The sequence below is a fragment of the Canis lupus genome, chromosome 8 (genome assembly GCF_003254725.2).
Source record: "Canis lupus dingo isolate Sandy chromosome 8, ASM325472v2, whole genome shotgun sequence".
Classification (NCBI taxonomy): domain Eukaryota; kingdom Metazoa; phylum Chordata; class Mammalia; order Carnivora; family Canidae; genus Canis; species Canis lupus.
Window position 1 is genome coordinate 13795399 of NC_064250.1, and position 21378 is coordinate 13816776.

At 36.3% G+C, this 21378-nt stretch overlaps 1 protein-coding gene across 4 annotated transcripts in view; it reads right to left on the minus strand.

The window, feature by feature from the left end:
* Positions 1–1781: 1781 nt before the first annotated feature.
* The window catches only part of LOC112657127 (uncharacterized), a 78036-nt gene continuing 58439 nt past the window's right edge, over positions 1782–21378 (minus strand). For all 4 annotated transcript variants that reach the window (XM_035719823.2, XM_025442968.3, XM_035719822.2 and 1 more), the window contains 7 exons: positions 20258–20379; positions 18508–18646; positions 15180–15301; positions 13330–13440; positions 7309–7415; positions 3730–3820; positions 1782–2142 (listed from right to left, as the gene is read on the minus strand). In XM_035719823.2, coding sequence (XP_035575716.1) covers positions 2026–2142; positions 3730–3820; positions 7309–7415; positions 13330–13440; positions 15180–15301; positions 18508–18646; positions 20258–20341 — 771 coding nt within the window. In that variant the 5' untranslated portion in view covers positions 20342–20379 and the 3' untranslated portion in view covers positions 1782–2025. The remainder of the gene's footprint in view (positions 2143–3729; positions 3821–7308; positions 7416–13329; positions 13441–15179; positions 15302–18507; positions 18647–20257; positions 20380–21378) is intronic.

Consider the following 21378-nt stretch of genomic DNA (forward strand, 5'->3'; position numbering starts at 1 on the left):
GGATGGATGATACAAAACTACGTTTACAAAGAGACTTGTTCCTCCATGGTTCAGAGTATTGCTAGTATTATCTCTCCTTCTGTCCTGTCCAGGGCATTCTAGAATGGGAGTTCTGGCATTCACCCAGGGCCATAGCAGCAGATTTTGCTTTAGAGGTTCATGCTTCTGAGAACAGTCAAATAAACACTAGGGCAACTGGGAATCAGAGTTTAGGAAATACAGTTTTTTAAGAATAGGTGCATCATCAAGTGAAATTCAATTTATGTTCTATGTTTATAAGTATGTGCCATATTATTAATAAACTTATTTTTCACGCATGTTTACTGTTTGTATCTTATGTATTTGCTAGTTAGTATTGTACTTGAAATTTTTTTTTTTTTGTGTACTTGAAATTTAAGTGACTATATGTTATTACAATAAATCAATACATTTAATTATGTATAAAACAATCATATGAATAACAGCCTCAAGTATTTTAAGTATTGAAATATTTTCAAATACTTCAATTAATTTTTCTCCTTTTCCAGAAATCTTTTCAAAATTTCAGAAAATCTGCACAGATTCCTGGAAACATCCAACTGTTACTGAGATGCCAGGATTCTAGTAACTCCGTAACTCTGCTTTAGCTTCTTCTTGGGTGACTAGAATGGTAAGAATATTTAATGAGTTAGCAGGAATAAGTAATGCCTCTGTGACTAAGAAATTAATGGAATTCCAGCATTTATTATTATACCAGATACTAAATATGACAGATAATAATAACAGTAAAAGTTCCAAACTTCTTTTATTTTTAGCACTTTCTTTAGCTATTGAGCAATAATTTCTTGAAAAAACAAACAAAACAAAAAATAAAGGGGTGCCTGGGTGGCTTAGTGAGTTAAGTGTCCAACTCTTGATTGTCCGACTCAAGTCATGATTTTGGGATTTTGAGATTGAGCCCTGAGTCAGCTCCAAGCTGGGTGTGGGGGCTGCTTAAGATTCTCTCTTTCTCTCCCCTCTGCCCCTCCCCTCTGCCTATTAAAAAAAAACAAAAAACCTAAAACATAGATTTCCAAAAAGTTCCACAACTCCAAAATGTAGGTTAAAAAAAAGTAATTTATATATAACACTAAATATGAGATTACTAGAACTAGGTGTTAGGTGTTCTTTTGATGTTTCAGTGTACTTTTATTTATAAAATATTTTATTCATTCATTCGTGAGAGACACACAGAGGCAGAGACATCGAGAGAGAGGCAGCCTCCCCATGGGGAGCCTGATGTGGGACTCGATCCTTTGACTCCAGGACTCTGGGATCACGACCTGAGCCTAAGGCAGATGCTCAACCACTGAGCCACCCAGGTGCCCCTCATTGTATTCTTTTAAAAAAGTTTTGCTTTTCCTGATTTCAAAAGAAATCCATTCATTACAGAAAAAAACTGTAAAATACAGAAAAACATGGAAAAGAAAAAAAAATTATTAGTAACTGTTCCACCTAGACAAAATCTGTATTTATATTTTGGAGGCTACCTTTCTAGTTTGCTTTTTCCTAGCAACTGTGATTATTTTTTATTTTAATCCTTGTGCTAGCCTCTTCACATAAAGCTGGATACAAGGAATCTTACAGGATAGAGATCTAATAAATGGGATACAATGTAGCCTACTTTCCCCTATATCCTTCTCTCATGATAGAAACACCTTTTAATCCTTTTTGTTATATTTGGAATTGGTACACAGAGTTAGTGACTAAAGACATATTTATGTTTTTAAAAAGATAAAAGAAACAGGGGGAAACCAAAAATATTCAGGTAAATATTTTAATTAAATTATCACAGAAATCAAAGTTGTATATAGACACAACTATGTGTCTATACACAACTATGTATATGTACATATACATATACAACTATTTACAAATAGGTAAACATATATATAAGTCTAAAAGAAATATACAGAAGTATGTGTCCAGGTATTGGGGTGATGTTTCTTTTTTATTAATTTGTAATATATTCAACAAAACATTATGCTGAGGTAGGACTATTTTATGTTATAGAATCTTATACAAATGAATTTGTTCAAGAGCTTCTCTGTCAATATGCTTTTCTGGGTATACATCATAGTTCAGTGTTACCTCTTCAACCCAGGAAGATAATTGTATATTAATCTGAAAGAAAAAAGGTTATAAACAAACATGAAAACTGCAGAATGATTCTATTCTCTAAAGCTTCAAGAAATCATGATGAACTAAGTAACTGAACACAACAGATTTTTTTACAACAAGCAGGACTAAATTTATGTGGTTATTACATGAACGATTCTTTGTTACTACATGGTAGGTCTGTGGATTCAGGATTTAATTTATTTTGATTTTGGAATTTGAAAGAATAAAGAAAATACAGAATAGAGTAATTGTTTTAATGTAACTAATTTAATAATTATCATTAAACAATAAAAGATTAAAAAACAATGAGAATACACAGAGGACAGAGAAAACTATTCATAAACACACAGTGATGGTGCTAAGGGGTTAACTTGAGAGGGGCCCATAAATATATATGTATTTATTTTAAAGTGGGCTTCACACCTAGCAGGGAGCCCAACACAAGGCTTGAACTCAAGACCACTGAGATCAAGACCTGAGCTAAGACAAAGAGTCAGATGCTTAACTGACTGAGCCACCCACATGCCTCGTGGAGACCATGTATTTTAAAAGGCATGCTTTTATAAGCATGGAAAAGTATAGTAGGATTATACCACCCATGAGATGGGTCTCTCCTCGAAAAGAATTAAGTGGAGGGAATGGGGAAATTTTTCTTTCTTTCTTTTTTTAAAACATTTTATTTATTTATTCATAGAGACACATACACACACAGAGAGATGCAGAGACACAGGCAGAGGGAGAAGCAGGCTCCACGCAGGGAGCCCGACGCGGGACTTGACTGAAGGCGGCGCTAAACCCGCTGAGCCACCAGGGCTGCCCGAAATTTTTCTTTATATATCTTTTCTTTATATATCTCAGGATTATTTCCCTTGTTAGTTCAAACATGAATTACTTCTGTAATTTAGATGACTGACAAATATTTCTTAAGGAAGTGTTACTGATGATGGTTTAGTTTTCTTTTTTAAAAGGAAGATATAGATGCTTAAATTTGGCAGTGTTTATAGGTAAGAAAAACACCACTAAAGAAAACTATAATAATACTCCATTATTAAGAAATACAACAGTATCTTTCATCTAGGGGTCTCTAAGAACTTTATATATACCCTTTACATAAGGTCAACTGATTGGGCTGAAACCTATTAAATATGAGCCTTACTTTATATGGAGAATCTAAGGAACAAAGAAGCAGTTTGTATAAGATCCCAAACTGTACATAGTACATGGGCTTCCAGTCTACACATCTGATTCTAGAAGCCTTGAGCAACTGTATTCCTTTTGTTCTAATGGGAAAGTTATGATGTGGGTGTTCTAAGCCTCTTACAAACATTTAATAGCATTTGTTAACCTAAAACTGTAACCCTCAGGTGAAAAAACTGGGTAGAGAAGCCAAGAAATCTATATCAAGATAAGAATTACAATTTCAGAGCTCTTGAGGCCAATGAACAAGCCACAAACCAGGTCTTAGGCTTAGTTACTGAATCATCTGTTGCTAGATTCAGACAGAATGTCTCTAGAATATCCAAACAGCTATCAGGAAAAAGGAGGAGAATAGTTTTGACAGTAAAAGTGCTGGGAAAGACGCTTACATACCTGCAGGCGTGAAAGAGAATCTTCAAGACTTGGTACTGTTACTAATAACGATCCTTGTTTCCTTACATTATGGCTGATACATTCCCAGGCTCTGCAACATATTAAAGACTTATATTTTAGGTTTTACCAGACACTAAAACACTTTTTAAACAATGAAAATGACAAGAGAATATGTAGCACAGGCAATACCTACAAATCCAGATGGGCAAAATGTCTGCAGGTAATAGGACTGCAGCAAAATACTAGAAATTGGTAAATTCCTCAGTTCCTGAAGGGGGTGTTGGCAAAATTGTGATGTTACAACACTGAAGAGATTTAACAAGATGGGGATTTGTGTTAATAGCAGGTATTAAGGCTAAAGCTTAGTTTTCAAAACCAACATACAAGTCAAAGCTGGATCAGCAATTAAAGCCCCTTAAACTCTTCTGGGGTTTTTTTTGTGGGGGGAGGGGGAGAGGGAGAGAGAGAGAGTGTGTGCACAAGCATGGTTGAGGAGAGAATCCCAAGCAGGTTCTAAGCCCAGTGTAGAGCCCGCACAGAGCTTGATTCCACAACCCTGAGATCATGATCTGAGTGGAAATCAAGAGTTGAAAGCTTAACTGGTTGAGCCATCCAGGCGGCCCTGAAAGCCACTAAACTCTTGATGAAATGTGTCAAAGCTGGTTCTGCAGAACGGAGAAGGGCTGAGAGGTAGAAGTGGGGAAAAGTCATGCAGAAAGGCCATAGAAACCAGAAACCAAGTAAAGACTTACAATACAGCATAATATGTAGATTACATCTTTTAAAATAACATCAAGACTGAAACTATACTTTATTTGGTGGTCAAAAATATTTAATGGAAAGACTTTTGGACAATATGGCACCTGCGAAGTTGAGTGGGCCAGCCAGGTTGAAAGCACGATGAAATGCCATGTGCACATGTATGTGCCATAGGGCAATGTCTGACCGGTTCTGACTAACTTCAGTGCAGACGTGAACTGGATTTCTGTATCGTGCATGAGTGCTGACAGTATACCCCACTACTGGGAAGCAGTGGGTAAGCAAAGCAGAGATGTGCATCCCTTGCAATGGGCAGGTGGGCAGTGGTGTCATTTCCATTTATTTTAGTTACAGCAATAGTTATTAGGTTTAGTATTCTGGAGTTTATTAGGCAAAATGATACAAATGTTCTTTTTCCCAGGCTATATCTAAAATAATGTAGCAGTGCTTGATAACAGCCACTGTGCTTAGGCTAGAGCTATTGTTTTGATGTGGTTCCTTAAAAATGACATTTTATAAGCTTATTTAATAAGAATGAAGAAGTTAATTAAATTGGCATGACTGGTCATGACTCTCAAAATAGTATTTGCTGTTTCTGGTAAGTTGTCATTGTAGTAGTATCTGCTTCACCTACTCAAAAATGCATTGAGGCACCTTTTAAACTAACAATTACTCTACAAATCTGGGATGTTATTCTGTAATGAGACTGAATTTATTCTGAAGCCTGAGCCTTTCCTGAGTACACATTTTCTATTATTACAAAATATTTGTTTTCTCATATATATTAACTCCTACAGCAATATCATTCAATTTGTCCCAGATTCTAATTAAGACAAGTCTTTAGAGGCTATATGTAGCATCATTTTTGTCACTCAGTACAATACAGAATTAACATAGGTAAATGATCATTTTGACAGAACAATCCCAATGTCAGAATCATTTACTGTCTTCAAAACATTCTCCTAAATATTGTCATTCATGACTAGAACCTATATTTTGAACGCACTGCACTAGATTTAGGAGAAATGACTGAACAAACACATGCGGCCGATACCTATTTGCTGAACAATGTAGAGAGTGTGAATGAATGTACCAAGAAAGCTTTTAAAACAACCCAAACATTCAGTATTTCCGATGTCAAGTTCACCAGTGGCTTTCATCATTCTTTGGCAGTCAAATCTTTCTGTAATGAATCTCCAAAGACTTTATGGTGTTTTTTTCTTTTACCTTCTTAAACAACAGAAACCTGGTAATACTTCATTCTCCAACAATTATGTAATGTTTTGGCTACTGGTCATTAGCTTAAAAAGGTGAAAAGTAAATCGCACTTTGTCCACTGGAAATTAAGTTTAAAGAGGTCTATGATTAAAATTTTGCAAAATAAAACAAAACAATTTTGCTCATGTTCTGTTTCTGGTCTTCAGTCTGTGACCAAAAATTGTCACACATTCTGGCTGAACTTTGTTTTTTTGTTTTTTTTTTTTTAAAGATTTTATTTATTTATTCATGACAGACACAGAGAGAGGGAGAGAGAGAGGCAGAGACACAGGCAGAGGGAGAAGCAGGCTCCATGCAGGGAGCCCGATGTGGGACTCGATCCTGGGTTTCCAGGATCCGGCCCTGGGCTGAAGGCGGCGCTAAAGTACTGAGCCACCCAGGCTGCCCCTGGCTGAACTTTGATTATGAGATTAGTTTTCATTGAATTAGTTTCTTTTTAAAATATTTGTTAATTTCATGATGACCTTCACCTACTAGTAATGGGTATGTGCGTGCGTGTGTGTGTATGCATGTGTGACAGAAAATTGGGGGAAGGGCAGAATAAAGAAGATAAAAGGGTAGCAGGATAAAGAGGGTTAGCCATTCAGGATTCTACTCTGTATTAACTATATGGTCTTTACAGCCTGTAGTTATATGATCTTTTTATTTCTCTGTAGTACAAACCTTACTGATGCACTGATCCAAACATTTGTGTAATTCCCTTTCACATACATGGGAAGTTTTCTTGCATCTAGAGTACACATATGCCATTATGAAAAAAACCAGTCAGCAATCCTAACTAGCTAGAAAATCAATGTGTCAGATTATAGACCACAGTGATTTCCTAATTAGAGGAACCTACTGGCTCTGAGGGTCACAAAGCAACAAATTGTGGCAGAGAAGTCAAAATACTGATCACAGATAAGCTAATTTTTCCATTCCCTGAATAGTGGAATATTTTTAGGAACCTACTATTACCACCTTAATATTTTTGAAGTTTGATAACTACTCACTCTTTTGGTTAATATTCTTATATCACTTACAGAAATTAATTCCCAGGATTTTGTGATAGGATAGTACACAACTTGTTTTTCTTTTTCTTTTCTTTTTTTTTTTTTTTTAACAACTTGTTTTTCAAAGAAAATAAAATGGAGACAGAAAAGAGTAAGTATAAACGCCCATTGGGAATGGTTATCTTATTGCATCCCTGATGGCTAAGCAAATGCCTGGGTCATGATATCATTTAATATATGCCACCCCATTTGGTGTAATATTTTACAAAGCTGGACAATATTTTTGTTTTATACATAACATATTTCAAGATTAACATAATCTTGTTGAGGTTGTTTTAAAAAACAGTTTACTATGAAAATATTTCTACTTTACCATCCCTTTAAAAAAAAAAGATATCTATTTAAGTAATCTTTACATTCATGTGGGGCTTGAATTCACGACCCCCAAGGTCATGCTCTACTGACTGAGCCAACCACCCACCCAACTAATCCCTTTTTATACTTTGCTGATCATATTTTAACAGATTTCTTCCTTGAATAAATAACATACCTGGCCTGTTCTGCTTCATCAAGAAAATATTCGAAGACATTATTCATTATAATAACATCAGCATTTTGCAGAAGTGAACCCTGGGTACAGATGTCTGCATGAAGCACCTAAAGAAGAATGGGTTCATTTTAAGAAAACAAAGATAACCACAGAAGAAATATCTATTGGTTCAATGATACTGTGAGGCAATATGAGAAGTTAACCCTACTTAAAATGGGAGAAGGAACAGTGTATTTAATAGTATCATCTATGGGAGATACCTTTTTTTAATGTAGACTTTAAAAAAAAAAAGAATTTTATTTATTTACTCACAAGAGACAGAGGGAGGCAGAGGGAAAAGCAGGGAGCCTGATACGGGACTCAAACCCAGGACCCAGGATCATGAGCCAAAGGTAGATGCTTAACCGACTGAGCCACCCAGGTATCCCTCTATGAGAGATACTCAATATCTAATTAAAAACCATAAACTTGTGAAAGTTTTAGATAGATTTATGTACATAGACATATAATTATGGTCTTTCAACTCCGACTTCAGAGCTTCTTCCTCTATGACTGTATCATTAATTTTAAGAGTCAAAGGCCCTAGGTTCAGACTCTTGCTCCATCATCAACTAAATCTGTATGCTTAGGCAGTCAGTGTCCTCATAAATAAAATGGAATAATATCTGTCCTGATCCACAGAATCAACTGGGATCATATAAAAACTATAAAAGTAATTTATATACTATAAAATGTTAATACAATATGTTTATTGGCTTTGTCTGACTTTTCATCTAAAATTTATTTGATTATTTATCCAAAAAAGCAAACAAAACAATTTATTTAAAAAATATATGCCTCACACCCAAAACAACAAAACACCTAGGAATAAACTTAACCAAAGAGGTGAAAAACCTGTACTCTCAAAACTACAAAACACTGATGAAAGAAATTGAAGATGACACAAAGAAACATTTTATGCTCATGGATTGGAATAACAAATATTGTAAAAATGTCTACGTTATCTAAAGCAATTTACAGATTTAATGCAATCTCTATTAAGATACCAACAGAATTTTTCACAGAACTAGATAAACAATCCTAAAATTTGTATGTAACTACAGAAGACCCCAAATGGACAAATCTTTAAAAACTGGTCCGCTACACCCAAAAGAATGAAACCTGACCTCTTTCTTATACTGTACACAGAAATACTCAAAATGGAGTAAAGACCTAAATGTAAGACCTGAAACCATAAAAATCCTAGGAGAGCACAGGCAATAATTTCTCTCACATTGGCCATTACGACATCTTTCTAGATATGTCTCCTGAGGTAAGGGAAACAAAAGCAAAAATAAACTACTGGGATTGTATCAAAACAAAAAGTTTCTGCATAGCAAAGGAAACAATCAGTCAAACTGAAAGACAACCTCCTGAATGGGAGATATTTACAAATGACATATCTGATAAAGGGTTAGAACTTGCAAAGCTCAACACCAAAAAAAACAATCCAATTAAAATATGGGCAGAAGACATGAACACATATTTCTCTAAGAAGACATATAGATGGCCAACAGACACATGAAAAGATGCTTAACATCACACATCATCAGAGAAATGCAAATCAAAACTACAATGATATCACCTCACACCTGTCAGAATGGCTAAAAACAAAAACACAAGAAACAAGTGTTGGTGAGGATGTAAAGAAAAAAGGAACCCTCACGCACTGCTGGTGGGGGTGCAAATGGTGCAGCCACTGTATTAGACAATATGGAGGTTTCTCAAAAAGCTAAAAATAAACTACCCTATGATCCAGCAATTGTACCACTGGGTATTTACCCCCAAATACACTAATTCCAAGGGATATATGCACCCCCGTGTTACTGCAGCATTATTTACAATAGCCAAATTATGGAAGCAGTCCAAGTGTCCTTCAACAAATGAATGGATAAAGATGGTGTGTGTGTATGTGTGTGTGTGTGTGTGTGTGTGTGTATAATGGAATATTATTCAGCCATAAAAAAGAATGAAATCTTGCCATTTGCAAGGATGAGGTTAGAGCTAGAGAGTATAATGCAAAGTGAAATAAACCAATTAGAGAAAGACAAATAACATGATTTCATTCATATGTGGAATTTGAAAAATAAAACAAACATGTACAGGAGAGAAACAAACAAAAAAGTAGAGAGAGACAAACCAAGGAATAGACTCTTAACTATAGAGAACAAACTGATGGCTACCAGAGGGGAGGTGGGTGGGAGATGGGTGAAATAGGTGATGGGGATTAAAGAGTACACTTATGATGAGCACTGAGTAATATACAGAATTGTTGAATCACTATATTGTACACCTGAAACTAATATAACACTATATATTAATTAAAATTAAAAACTTAATAATAAAAATTAAGACTATATACCTCAAAAAATTAACTTGACCACAATCAACAAGTCTTAAGAGTCCAGGCAAGATAATAAGAGAAAACATCTATTTTCTCAAGTGCAAAAGAAACCACTTTTATTTTAAAAAGAAGAGAAAAAGTTTAACTATTTTGTTTTTTTTTTTAATTTTTTTTATTGGAGTTCAATTTGCCAACATATAGCATAACACCCAGTGCTCATCCCACCAAGTGCCCCCCTCAGTGCCCATCACCCAGTCACCCCAACCCCCCGCCCACTTCCCCTTCCGCTACCCCTTGTTCATTTCCCAGAGTTAGGTGTCTCTAATGTACTATTTTGTATTAAATGATCTTTGGTCTTACAAATAAATAGCATTCAGAATGTTGTGGGGTTTATTTTCTTTTTTAAGTAGTAAAAATACTAAGATAATTTAAATTAGGTGGGCCTCTAGTCTCTGAAACACACCTTGGACATGTTCTTGAACACACAGAAAACAGTTAATCACTTTAAACTTTCTAAACATGTTGCTGAGATATGAAATAGGCATGCAAATTAACCTACTGATATATCACAGTTTCCTCTTTTTCCTTCCCATCTCTGTTCCTCTCTCACACCCCACCACACAGGGTAAAAAATAATCTGGCAGATCAATTCATTATGGCAACCAACAGAGTGCCCAGGGAAACCCTCCAAAATGGCTCTGGACAAGCTGGAATGCTAACAACGCAAAGGTCACAAAGCCACTAAATCAATTTAATCAATTTTCATGGGCACCTCCAATATATAAGATACTGTTTGGGGAGATACACCATGACCAATGAGATATAACATCTACACTCAAAAATGTTATATTCTACTAATAGGATGAAACAGCTATGTTGGTAACTCTAAGTGCCATTCAAGGAATAAGTAAGATACGAATAAAGGAAAATTCACCTTTAGCTTAGAGAAGACGGTGGAAAGAATTTAAATCAATGGGTCTTTCAATGTAAGGTAGTGCATAAAACACATGGCATGTATTCTTATTTCCTGAAACCCTATTATAATAACAATATAGGGTTTTTAGAAGAAAAGATGTATACCCACAAGGATGGGAGGAATGGGAAATGAAATAACAGAGATGAAATTTTGTAAGTTAAGAAAAAAAGAGGAATTAATAAGGAATTTAGGAGACCAGAAAAATCTGATTTCTAAGCTAGACAGATAGAAAGCAAAGACCCAGACTTGATTTATACTACAGAATCTCAAAAAAGGCTCACAACTGATGGTACTAGGTATCTCTGGGTGAGGGAGTAGGGAGAAATGCTAAAAATAAGGTAATTTGGTTCAAAGTCAGTTTTAAAAGCACTCAGACCCTTATACAACTTTCACATTTCCCAGCAAAAGAATAGAGACTGATTCTCTGTAAGGGTAAAACAAAAGGTCTCTGGGTCAGGGACACCAGGATAAGTTGAAAGAAAGGCTAATGTACTGTAAACAAGGGAAGTAAGGCAGACAGGATGCTGTGAATCCCTAACATTTCACTTCTTTTACTCTACCACTCTGTCCCCAGGATGTTGCTTGCCATAGCCCAAGAGGAAAGATCTTAAGATATGTCATCAGATATTCCCCTAATTAATGACCCAAACGAGATCACTTGACAGTGAAGCCCACAGTGCTCAGAATCCTCACTTAAGTGCTGAGAACTTCAACCAGCTTTTTTTCTTTTTTCTCTCACTCTCTAAGTATGAACAGACAACCAAGGACTCCTAGACTTCTGAGCAAAGTCCTGCTAAAACAAAGACCAAAAAGAACAAACAAAAAGCAGAGCCCAAGATTTAAAGGCTGATGCATTTCACCAGATAATATAAAAAATAACCCTGGAATTCCTTTCTGTTGCTCTTAAGGCCTCTCAAACACAACAACTGTCTCTCCCATTGCGGAAGGAAACTGTTAAGGTTGCCAAAAAAATGGTATAAAAACAGCTTTCTGTCATTGGGTTACTAATTGCCACCAAAGCCACAGGCCTTGAAAGTATGTGGGGTGGGCATTCATCTATATACTCCTTTGAAAAGCAAGGGGTAAAAATCTTTTAATGTGTAAATAAATGTGTTTTATATACCTTTATCATCATCTTAAAAAATAACAATAAGTTACATGGTTCTCCCTTATTTATTAAAAGATTTATTTGAGAGAGAGAGAGAAAGAGAGGAGAGAGAGAATCCCAAGCAGACTCCCTGCTGAGCTCAGAGCCCCACACAAGGCTTGATCTCATGACCCCGAGATCATGATCTGAGCCAAAATCAAGAGTTGGATGCTCAACTGACTGAGCCACCTTGGCACTCCTTGGTTGTCCATTTATAAACTATGATTCTTAAGAGGTCAACTTTTAAACCTTAACTTCCAATTAAATTGATATTCTTAGTAGCTATGTGATTCTTATCATGCAAGAGTAACGTGTTCTTGTTCACTAAATATGGGACAGTGAGAAAAATCCATGGATTTATTAATGGACAATAAATTTGTTTCAATCATTTGCCTATTTTTTTTTAAAGATTTTATTTATTTATTCATGAGAGACACAGAGAGAGAGGCAGAGACACAGGCAGAAGAAGAAGCAGGCTCCATGCAGGGAGTCTGATGTGTGACTTGATCCCAGGTCTCCAGGATCACGCCCTGGGCTGAAGGCAGGCGCTAAACTGCTGAGCCACCCGGCTGCCCTCATTTGCCTATTTCTGAGATGAGAGATATATGCAAAGAGAAAAAAGGAAGTCTGGAAGGAGGAAGAAAAAGTTTCCTTCAATAAATAAGGGGAAGACTAGATCTTTAATTCCACCGAGATGTCTTTCAACATCTTAACACCAGAAAGCCTTAGATGCTCAATGTTTCTCTGCATTGCCATTAGAAGTGTAGGATCCTCAGTGGAAGGATAAGAATGAGCACATTAACCAAGAAATGTTCTTTCCCATTCTTGGTTATTTTTCCTCTTACATGTAGAAAAAGAGAAAAGTTTTGTGGTAGCCCAACCCAAGGCATCATTCCCCCTGAACTGCCATTCTGTGGCATCCACAACTCCTCCTGGAAGCTTAGAAAAAGGATAAAGAACTGAAAGCATTAGTTAACCTTTTTGATTACTTTCAACATGAGTTTAATTAAGTACATTTATGACCTACATCTAGAGATTCAAAAATGCTGCTACCAAAACTAAACTACAGCAGAGATGAAAGAAATTAAGAAAAATTCTACTTTCTAGTAAAATTGGGGAGGAAGAAAAACAGGAGTGGAAAATAATTATAATTAAATTCACATTTATTCATGTTTTAAAATACTAAGTCAACTTGATCTGTTTCTGCACAACAGCAACCAGGAATAGATTCAAAAAGATTTTCCAACTCCAATCCAGAAGAAACTTAGCTAAATTATGCAATAAAATAGATAACAGAATATATATTTAAAAGGGTATCTTTACTACAGCATAGGGAACATAGTCAATGGTATTGTCATAGCACTGTATGGTGACAGATGGGAGCTACACTTGTGGTGAATAAGCACTGTGTAAGGTATAGACTTGTCAAATCACCATGTTGTGCACCTGAAACTAATTAAACACTGCTTGTCAACTGTACTTCATTAGTAAAAAAATACATAAATAAAAGGGTACCTTTACTCTGTCAGTAAACTGGTATTTTTTTATGACCATTTCCTGCAATTGGCAAAAGTCTCCATTCAATTCTACTCCATATAGCTGCAGTGCTGAACTGTAAAGATAACCCTGAAAGAATGAAGACCTGTTATGATGCAAATGAATGAACTGTGAATTTATGTCTATATAAAATGTAAAAAATCAAACTTTAAAAAACAACTCAATAAAGTGAAAATAAAATGAAAGATAAATAATAATGTGTAATGTATGTAACTCTTAAAACTTCAAGAACTTAGACTCTTACTGATCAAGACCTTGAATGTAATTTATTAATTTCCATTATTTAAAAGTAATTATAGTTTGAAAGATTGATTTCTCACTTCTGACAAAATGGTACATTCAACCAAGTTGGAAATGAGAAAAGTGACCACATATAGAGTCTCTGTTTAATACCCTATTTCTATAATTTCTTGGAAAGTTACAGCAGGGGAAAGCAAGAAAGGAGTTAACCTGGGGGGTGGGGAATATAATGGAAAATCATTCAGAGTCTGACACTAGAGGAAGGTGGCTGGAGATGTGTCTTGTTGGTTTAGGGAAGTCAGTCTGGCGTCTGCAATCTGCCAAATGTAACTGACCAATTAGCTAACAAGGATAATCAAGAACTGACTAGATATTATTATGTATCCATTTTTGGTGGTGATCACAAAAAAATAATATGAAAGGAAAGGTCAAATCATATTCTGAATATCACTTTACATTAACATCCATGTATGAACCAAATTTATGTTTATAGCTAATGATAGATTTTTAGGATATGTTCAATGGAGCATATGCAGGTATTCAAAAATTTTCTGTCAGCTGAATCAGTAACCACTTTAATACAGAGAAAAATAAGAATATTTTTAAACTTATTAATGCTGCCACATACTTGCATAGCCACATTTTTTTCAGCTATATACTTTTCTAACAAATCAAAAAATGGACAAGAGTGGAGCAAATATGGTATACAATCGTAATCTCTACTGTTCTCTAAAAACAACCATTTGACAAACTGTATATTCTATTATGGATATATTTCCTAATCATAGAATAAAAGCCTTACTACTGAAAAATAAACTAAGCACTAAATAGTTAACTGTTGCCGTTTAGAGCAGGCAATGGATGCTGGGAACTGATAGTGCCTGTTTCTGGCATGAGTCTCTACTGCTGTTGGCCATATGTTTTAACAAGTCTGCTAATAACAACCAGAAACCACATTTAAGTTTTCTGATAAAATCAGTTAAGAGCATTAGAAATACTCATGATTTGAAATTTTTAAAAAGCCACATTGAAGTGATATTTCAGACACAAATGTCCACAAAGTTGAATCATAGAAAATTGGAGCAAGATGTGTCCTCGGATATCATTTAGTTAGCTTACTTACGGGTGAAGAACTTGAAGCCAGGGGTGTTAAGTGACTTTGTTATGGCCACATGCAATTTCGTAAGTCAAGTAAATTTTATAAAAGCTTTAAAAAAATTTTTTTTAAATAAAAGCTTCTATAAAAGCTCTTATCAAGGCTCAGTACACTATTTTAGCACAGTATAAAGAAAATGAAATTAGGAGGTCAAAAACAAAGTGTTATGAAGGTCACCTGCTTCTGCTTTGTTGATACTCCTCCAGCTGTGTCATAGAGACTCAGAAAAGGAAATCAGAGAGCTGGCCTTTGAAATTCCAAGTTCAATATAATATTTTAACCTTATTTATTCTGTTACTCTAATAAATAAAGCCAAGCTGTCACCTTGGATGGTGACAGGCCAAACTGTTGCTAGCAGCAGGAGGAGAAAGTATTTTCCCAATGTTGATTATGTCCACAAGCTGGACTTTACCCCATAAAGGACCGTGCCAAGCCTGGAGCCAACGTCAACCAAGACTTTTCCCGACAGATCAGGGAGTACATGATGATAAATGAACTTCAATTCCACGAGGGAGAAGGAATGAGAAATAAATCCTGGAGGATTAGAACAGAATAAATATCAAATTGTGCTTAGGTATTACACATTCTATTCTGTATTTCTAATTCTTTTATCTATATTTATAAAGCATATTTCATGTTTTTCTCTTCATCAATGAAAGCCATTCAGAAATTGTTTAGAAAAAATTTATGTGATAATCTTGCACTCATTCACCTGAGCTATATTAGAGAAAATAATAATGAAGTCTCCGACATTTATTCATTTTTACTTTTTAAAGATTTATTTATGTACTTGAGAAAGAGAGTGAGAGCATGAGCAGGAGGGGCAGAAGGAGAGGGAGAGAATCCCGAGCAGACTCCACGCTGAGTGCAGAGCCTGATGCAAGCTCAGGGCTCACAACCCTGAGAGCATGACCTGGGCTGAAACCAAGAGTCACATGCCTAAACTGCTGTGCCAGGTGCCCCCAAATCTCTGACATTTAAAAGGCCTCTAGGGAATAGCTGCCCAGCAACCTGTCCCTATCCCTGTGTCCGAAGGTCCTTGGTTAGTCTTTTATTTTCCCATTTTTCCCCCTATGATTGTTATTCTGTGTGATGCTTCCTAACTCCCGTATCATCTGGCTTTCTCACCTTAGTCCAGAGCAACCATAGACTAGCCCCATATTACTGCATACAATATAGACTACCAAATGAATGACCATCTCTGGAGTTGAGCAATGTGGCAGCCCTGACCAACCTAAGATATGTTCTGGAGTGCAGGGAAGGGTGTTATGAAAGGAAGTAAAGATACTCCCAGAAATTATTATTTCCCCTAGTTTAATTGCTACAATTTTTAAATTGCTACAGACTTCCTAGCCCATCTTCTCACTCCACTGTTTCTGTAATCAAGTATCTGGGAGAGCCTGCATGTACTTTTTAAAAACTTCCTATATTATGTCCTACATAATATATTGGTCAGGAAGGGGAGAAACTTTGGCCATATCTAAACGATGATAGATGGTGGCAAAGAAAATGGAAGTAGGCAGGCTAATAATTCCTTGAAAGAAAATAAAAGGGTGTGACTGGGGGTGGGGTGGGTTTTGACCACCATCGTACTGGTCTGCCTAGAATCTTCATCTTCACTACTCTGTCACTTTAGCACTTCTGCTTTGGGTTACAGAGTCATCATTAGTGTGTTATAGCTAGACAAGCCCCATGTCATATATTGGAAGGAAAGTTCCCCAGATGATAGTTTTTTTCAGATTTACTCTACTTATATGGGCTGGCCTACATACCTAGTCACTATTTACAACATGATTTCTATGGGAAAATATATCCTAATCTTCAAAATTTTGTCAAACATATATCTTTAAACTTCAATAAATCAGGGGCACCTAGGTGGCTCAATTGGTTGAGCATCCAACTCTTGATTTTGGCTCAGGTCAGGATCACAGGGTTGTAGGACTGAGGCTCATGACAGGCTCCTCACTCAGAGGAGAGTCTGCTGGAGATTGTCTCTCTCCACTCCCCCAAATTAAATAAATAAATAAATCTAAAAAACCCCCTATAAATCAGATCTGATATGATTCACTTTTTAGTTTTCCTTCTATGATTCTTATCTAAGTCCTTTTCTATTCTGTGAATTTCAACCACCTCCAATGGAAACTATAAGTGCTATCTAAAAATAGAATCTTAAATAGATCAGGAAAGTTTAATTCCCAATTATAATGTAGATACAATATACTTGTATTAGCAGCATATTACAAATTTGGCAGTAGTTAAGTAATATGAACACAAGATTACTTACCTGGAGAGCAGGCCACTCTAAGCCATTAACTCTGCATCTAAGTGACCAGAAATATTGAAATATAGCATGTCTAAAGTAATAGCCTAAGCAATCATATCCAATTTGAACTATATATATATATAAATAAAAAGATTATATAAAAGATTTATAAAAGATTTTATATAAAGATTATATAAAAGATTTTATATATATAAAAGATTTTAAAAGATTTATTTATTTGAGAGAGAAAGCATGCACATGTGTGAGTGGTAGGGAGGGCCAGAGAATCTCAAGTAGACTCCTTGCTGAGTGCAGAGCTTGATCCCACAATCCTGAGACCATGACCTGAGCTGAAATCAAGAGTCTGATGCTCAACCGACTGAGCCACCCAGGTGCCTCTTAAGGAAGAATACAGTAACAGAAGAGTTAACATATTAGCCACATGGGGTCAGTCTAGTTTCCCATTTTGGACACAGGTACTCTATCTGAGGGACAGAGATGCAGAAGACTTTTTGTCACTAGAGTTGTCCTCTGTTACGGACTGGAGATATTCTACTAGGTCAAATTATGGCCTGAATAAACTCTTCCTCAAGATCATCACTGTTTTCTGAATCCATGCCTAATCAACAGTATCTGATTACTATCTGACTTCTCAAGTAGATGCTTTTATAGGGAGAACATTTCAGCCCCCTTGTAGTTACATTTCTGTTTGTGAATTAGCATTATGGTTTATCTATGAATCTCTTTGAAGTAAGGAAAGTATAAGTTGGTTTCCTGGTTCTCAGTCACTTGTGATTAGTTTCTGGACCTGCAAACTCACCTCTGATTAAACAGTTTCTGTGAAAAGCAGAGATACCCTGCTGGGACCCCTGGGCGGCTTAGTGGTTGAGTGTCTTTGGCTCATGTATGATCACTGGGTCCTGGGATCGAGTCCTGCATCAGGCTCCCCCACAGGGAGCCTGCTTCTCCCTCTGCCTCTCTCTCTGTGTCTCTAACGAATAAATAAATGACATCTTTAAAAAATAAAAAAGAAAGAAAAGCAGAGATACCCTCCTCGGAGACATTAAGTGGCCCAGCTTCCCTGGACAATACTGCTGTTTGGTCTCCCTAATCTCAATAATCAGTAATGGCTATGCTACAGGGTTGGCCTTTTCCTTTCAAAAAACACCCAATGGGCAGCCCCGGTGGCGCAGCGGTTTGGCGCTGCCTGCAGCCCAGGGCCTGATCCTGGAGACCCCAGATGGAATCCCACGTCGGGCTCCCTTCATGGTGCCTGCTTCTCCCTCTGCCTGTGTCTCTGCCTCTCTCTCTCTCTCTCTCTCTGTGTCTCTATGAATAAATAAATAAATAAATAAATAAATAAATAAAACAAAAAAACAAAAAAACGAAAAACACCCAATGACTTGGTCAAGAATTTGTGTTCTCAGAACAATGTAAAGTACACACAGTCGTCAGATTTGCACACTTGAGTGCCTACCTAAAGGTGCAGTCTGATGTGAGCCACACACCATACAGTAGTTTCTGCTCATTTTTCCTTCCTCACATAATGAATCAATAAAGTCTTCATCATAAAGGAATGCATCAACGTGAACTGTGGGTTCTGGCTGCTGCTCTATCTGGTGGAGAGAAGAAGAACTTCAAAAGAAACCAAGTACAAAGGAGTCTCTTTTTATTGCTAAATAAGGCAAAACATCAGTGGTTCAGATGCTAAAATTCCGAGAGCAACAACAAGGCACAGAAAGACAAGTTTCACTTATTAAAGAGCAACCCTGCTCTTCCTTCATTCTTTTTTTTTTTTTTTTCCTGAGACACCAGCAACTCTTAATTTGGTCTGTAATGATACAAAGCCTGGCTAGGGGAAATATATAAAATTTGAATTCAAGGAGTATTTATTTTGTGGCCATCTCGTCCATCCTAGGTAGTATATTTTACAAATAAAGAAACCCCCATTCAGAGATTTCTCCAAAGAAATGACCAAAAGAGGGGAAAGAATTGAAACTAATACCAGGTCTCCTGAGTCCCACACATCAGTGACTTAGCAAGTGATCTTTTCCCAGAGGCAAAGTTTTCAAATAATAAAAACATTAGTACAGTTTCATGCTTACAACTAATAGCCCTTTATTAATACTGGTAATACATGATATAATAGCCAGTGGCAACAAAGAGAAAAATGTCTGATTCCTTTTACCTTAACTATAATAATCAACTTATCCACTTAGAGATCTACAAAATTCTATCTACACCTACACACACACATCTATATTGTAAATGTGTAAAACACATGGACATACACAAGAACCAGAAGGAAACAACAGAAGATACAAATAGTTTGTTAGGAGAAGGGATTATGGGTCGACCATTACATTCAAGGAATACTTTTTTGTTGTTTCATATATTTTGGTATATCATGCTACTGATAGGACTGCCTTATGAATAATATCCAAACTATACTACAAACATTTTTGTCAGTTTTTATATTAGCCACTATTTTCCACCTTTGGGAGTACTGTGACTGGATGTTTACTAAGATTTGCTAGTGCTCACAATATGCACAGCACTGTTACAAATGTACATGATTTGGTTCCTCTGCTTAGGAATCTACGTAGTAAAAAACCACATGGAGGGGTGCTGTTTTCAGATTAGTGGGAGAAGACATTATTATTATTATTTTTGCTTTAGGAAACAATATTCTCAGTATATGTACCCGATAAAAGTTGAGGTTTAAAGGGACTTGGATGAGGGGGCGGTCTGTAGAAGAAAAATGAGAACTTATTTTAGGAATGAAGGAACAGGATAAGCAAAAACCATATGGCACAAAAGCAGGAGAAGGAAACAAAGAGATGAACTTCACCTCTGGCAAAAGTGGGGGATGTGGAACAGGAAAGAGAAAACCAGGACAATGATGGAGGCAGGGCCAGATTACCGTTGGGCCTTGTTTTTGTGTGTGTGTGTGTGTGTGTGTGTGTGGGAGGGGGGAGGACGTGGAGGGAAGGGGGTTGAATGCCTGGCAAACAGGATGCCCTTAAAAAAAAAAAAATTTTTGTCGAATGAATGGGGAGCCAGAGGATTATGGACTCAAAAGAACTGGGGACATCGTTGAAGCACCAAATGAAAAATTGTTTTTAAAGCCAAATTCAGGACTAATTAGACTGGAGAGGCTGCAGGATTAGGGAAGACTAGGAGAACCCTCAAGGAGCAGTAACGGTACATTAATTTAATGTATTTACTTTTCGGAGGGATAGATGTTCTGAGGACAGCATTGTGTCAAGAGGTAAGCAATTCCGAAGGTCCTCCGCTATGTTTTTCAACATAATGTCATTATTGTCTTGAGTGAATTCATCAAAATCTCCTGGAAAAAAAAAAAAGAAATCTCTTTTTTGGTTTTGGTCATACCTAGACTAAGTGAACACAACGGACATATTTTCCATTAGCATCAAATTTGTAGCAATAAATAAACCTTCTAACCAATGAAATATTCGAAGTCTAATGAATGTTCCATTTCAAATATCGAGTTTTTCCTTTTTCTAAACCATCTGAAAATACAAAACATGGGGCACCTGGGTGGCTCAGTAGCTAAGCTTTTGCCTTTGGCTCAGGTCGTGATTCCGGGATCCTGGGATCGAGGCGTGCATTGGGCTTCCTGTGAGAACCCTGTTTCTCTCTCTGCCTCTCTCTCTGTGACTCTCATGAATAAATAAAATATTTTTTTAAAAATACAAAACTTAAAAAAAATAAAAAATAAAAAAATAAAAATATAAAACTTGACTACTTCAGCCTGTTTGAGAAAAACAAAAGCAATTAAAAAATATATAGTATTTTAACTGTTTTTACTCAAGAACAGCACTGCCATTAGTTTGTAGGGTCTTTTTTTTTGTTTGTTTGTTTGTAGGGTCTTAAACTCACCAGTAAGTAGTCAAATATTCCTTCTCTGACTATATAGATCTGAGAAGTATAGGACATATCACAGAGATTATTAAAATGATAATTTAGATCTGAGTACCCCTGCCTTCAATAAAATATACCTAAGACTTCAGATAATAAGCACTAACAACGGCTGGCACCAACCATATAATAAACTTCACAATAATCATGTTGCCCTGCTGCATTTGAGCAGCAGATAAATGATCATTAAAATAGCATGTTTCTGGGGGTGCCTGGCTGGCTCAGTTAGTGGAACCTGTGACTCTTAATCTCGGGGTTGTGAGTTTAAGCCCCACATAGGGTGTAAAGATTACTTTAAAGAAAAAAGTGTATTTCTGATGGTTATGGTGTACTTTTGGATGATGTGACAAAGAGGGGAGGGGAATGGGAGGGAGAGAGAGTGTGTAGCAATAAAGATGGAGAAGAT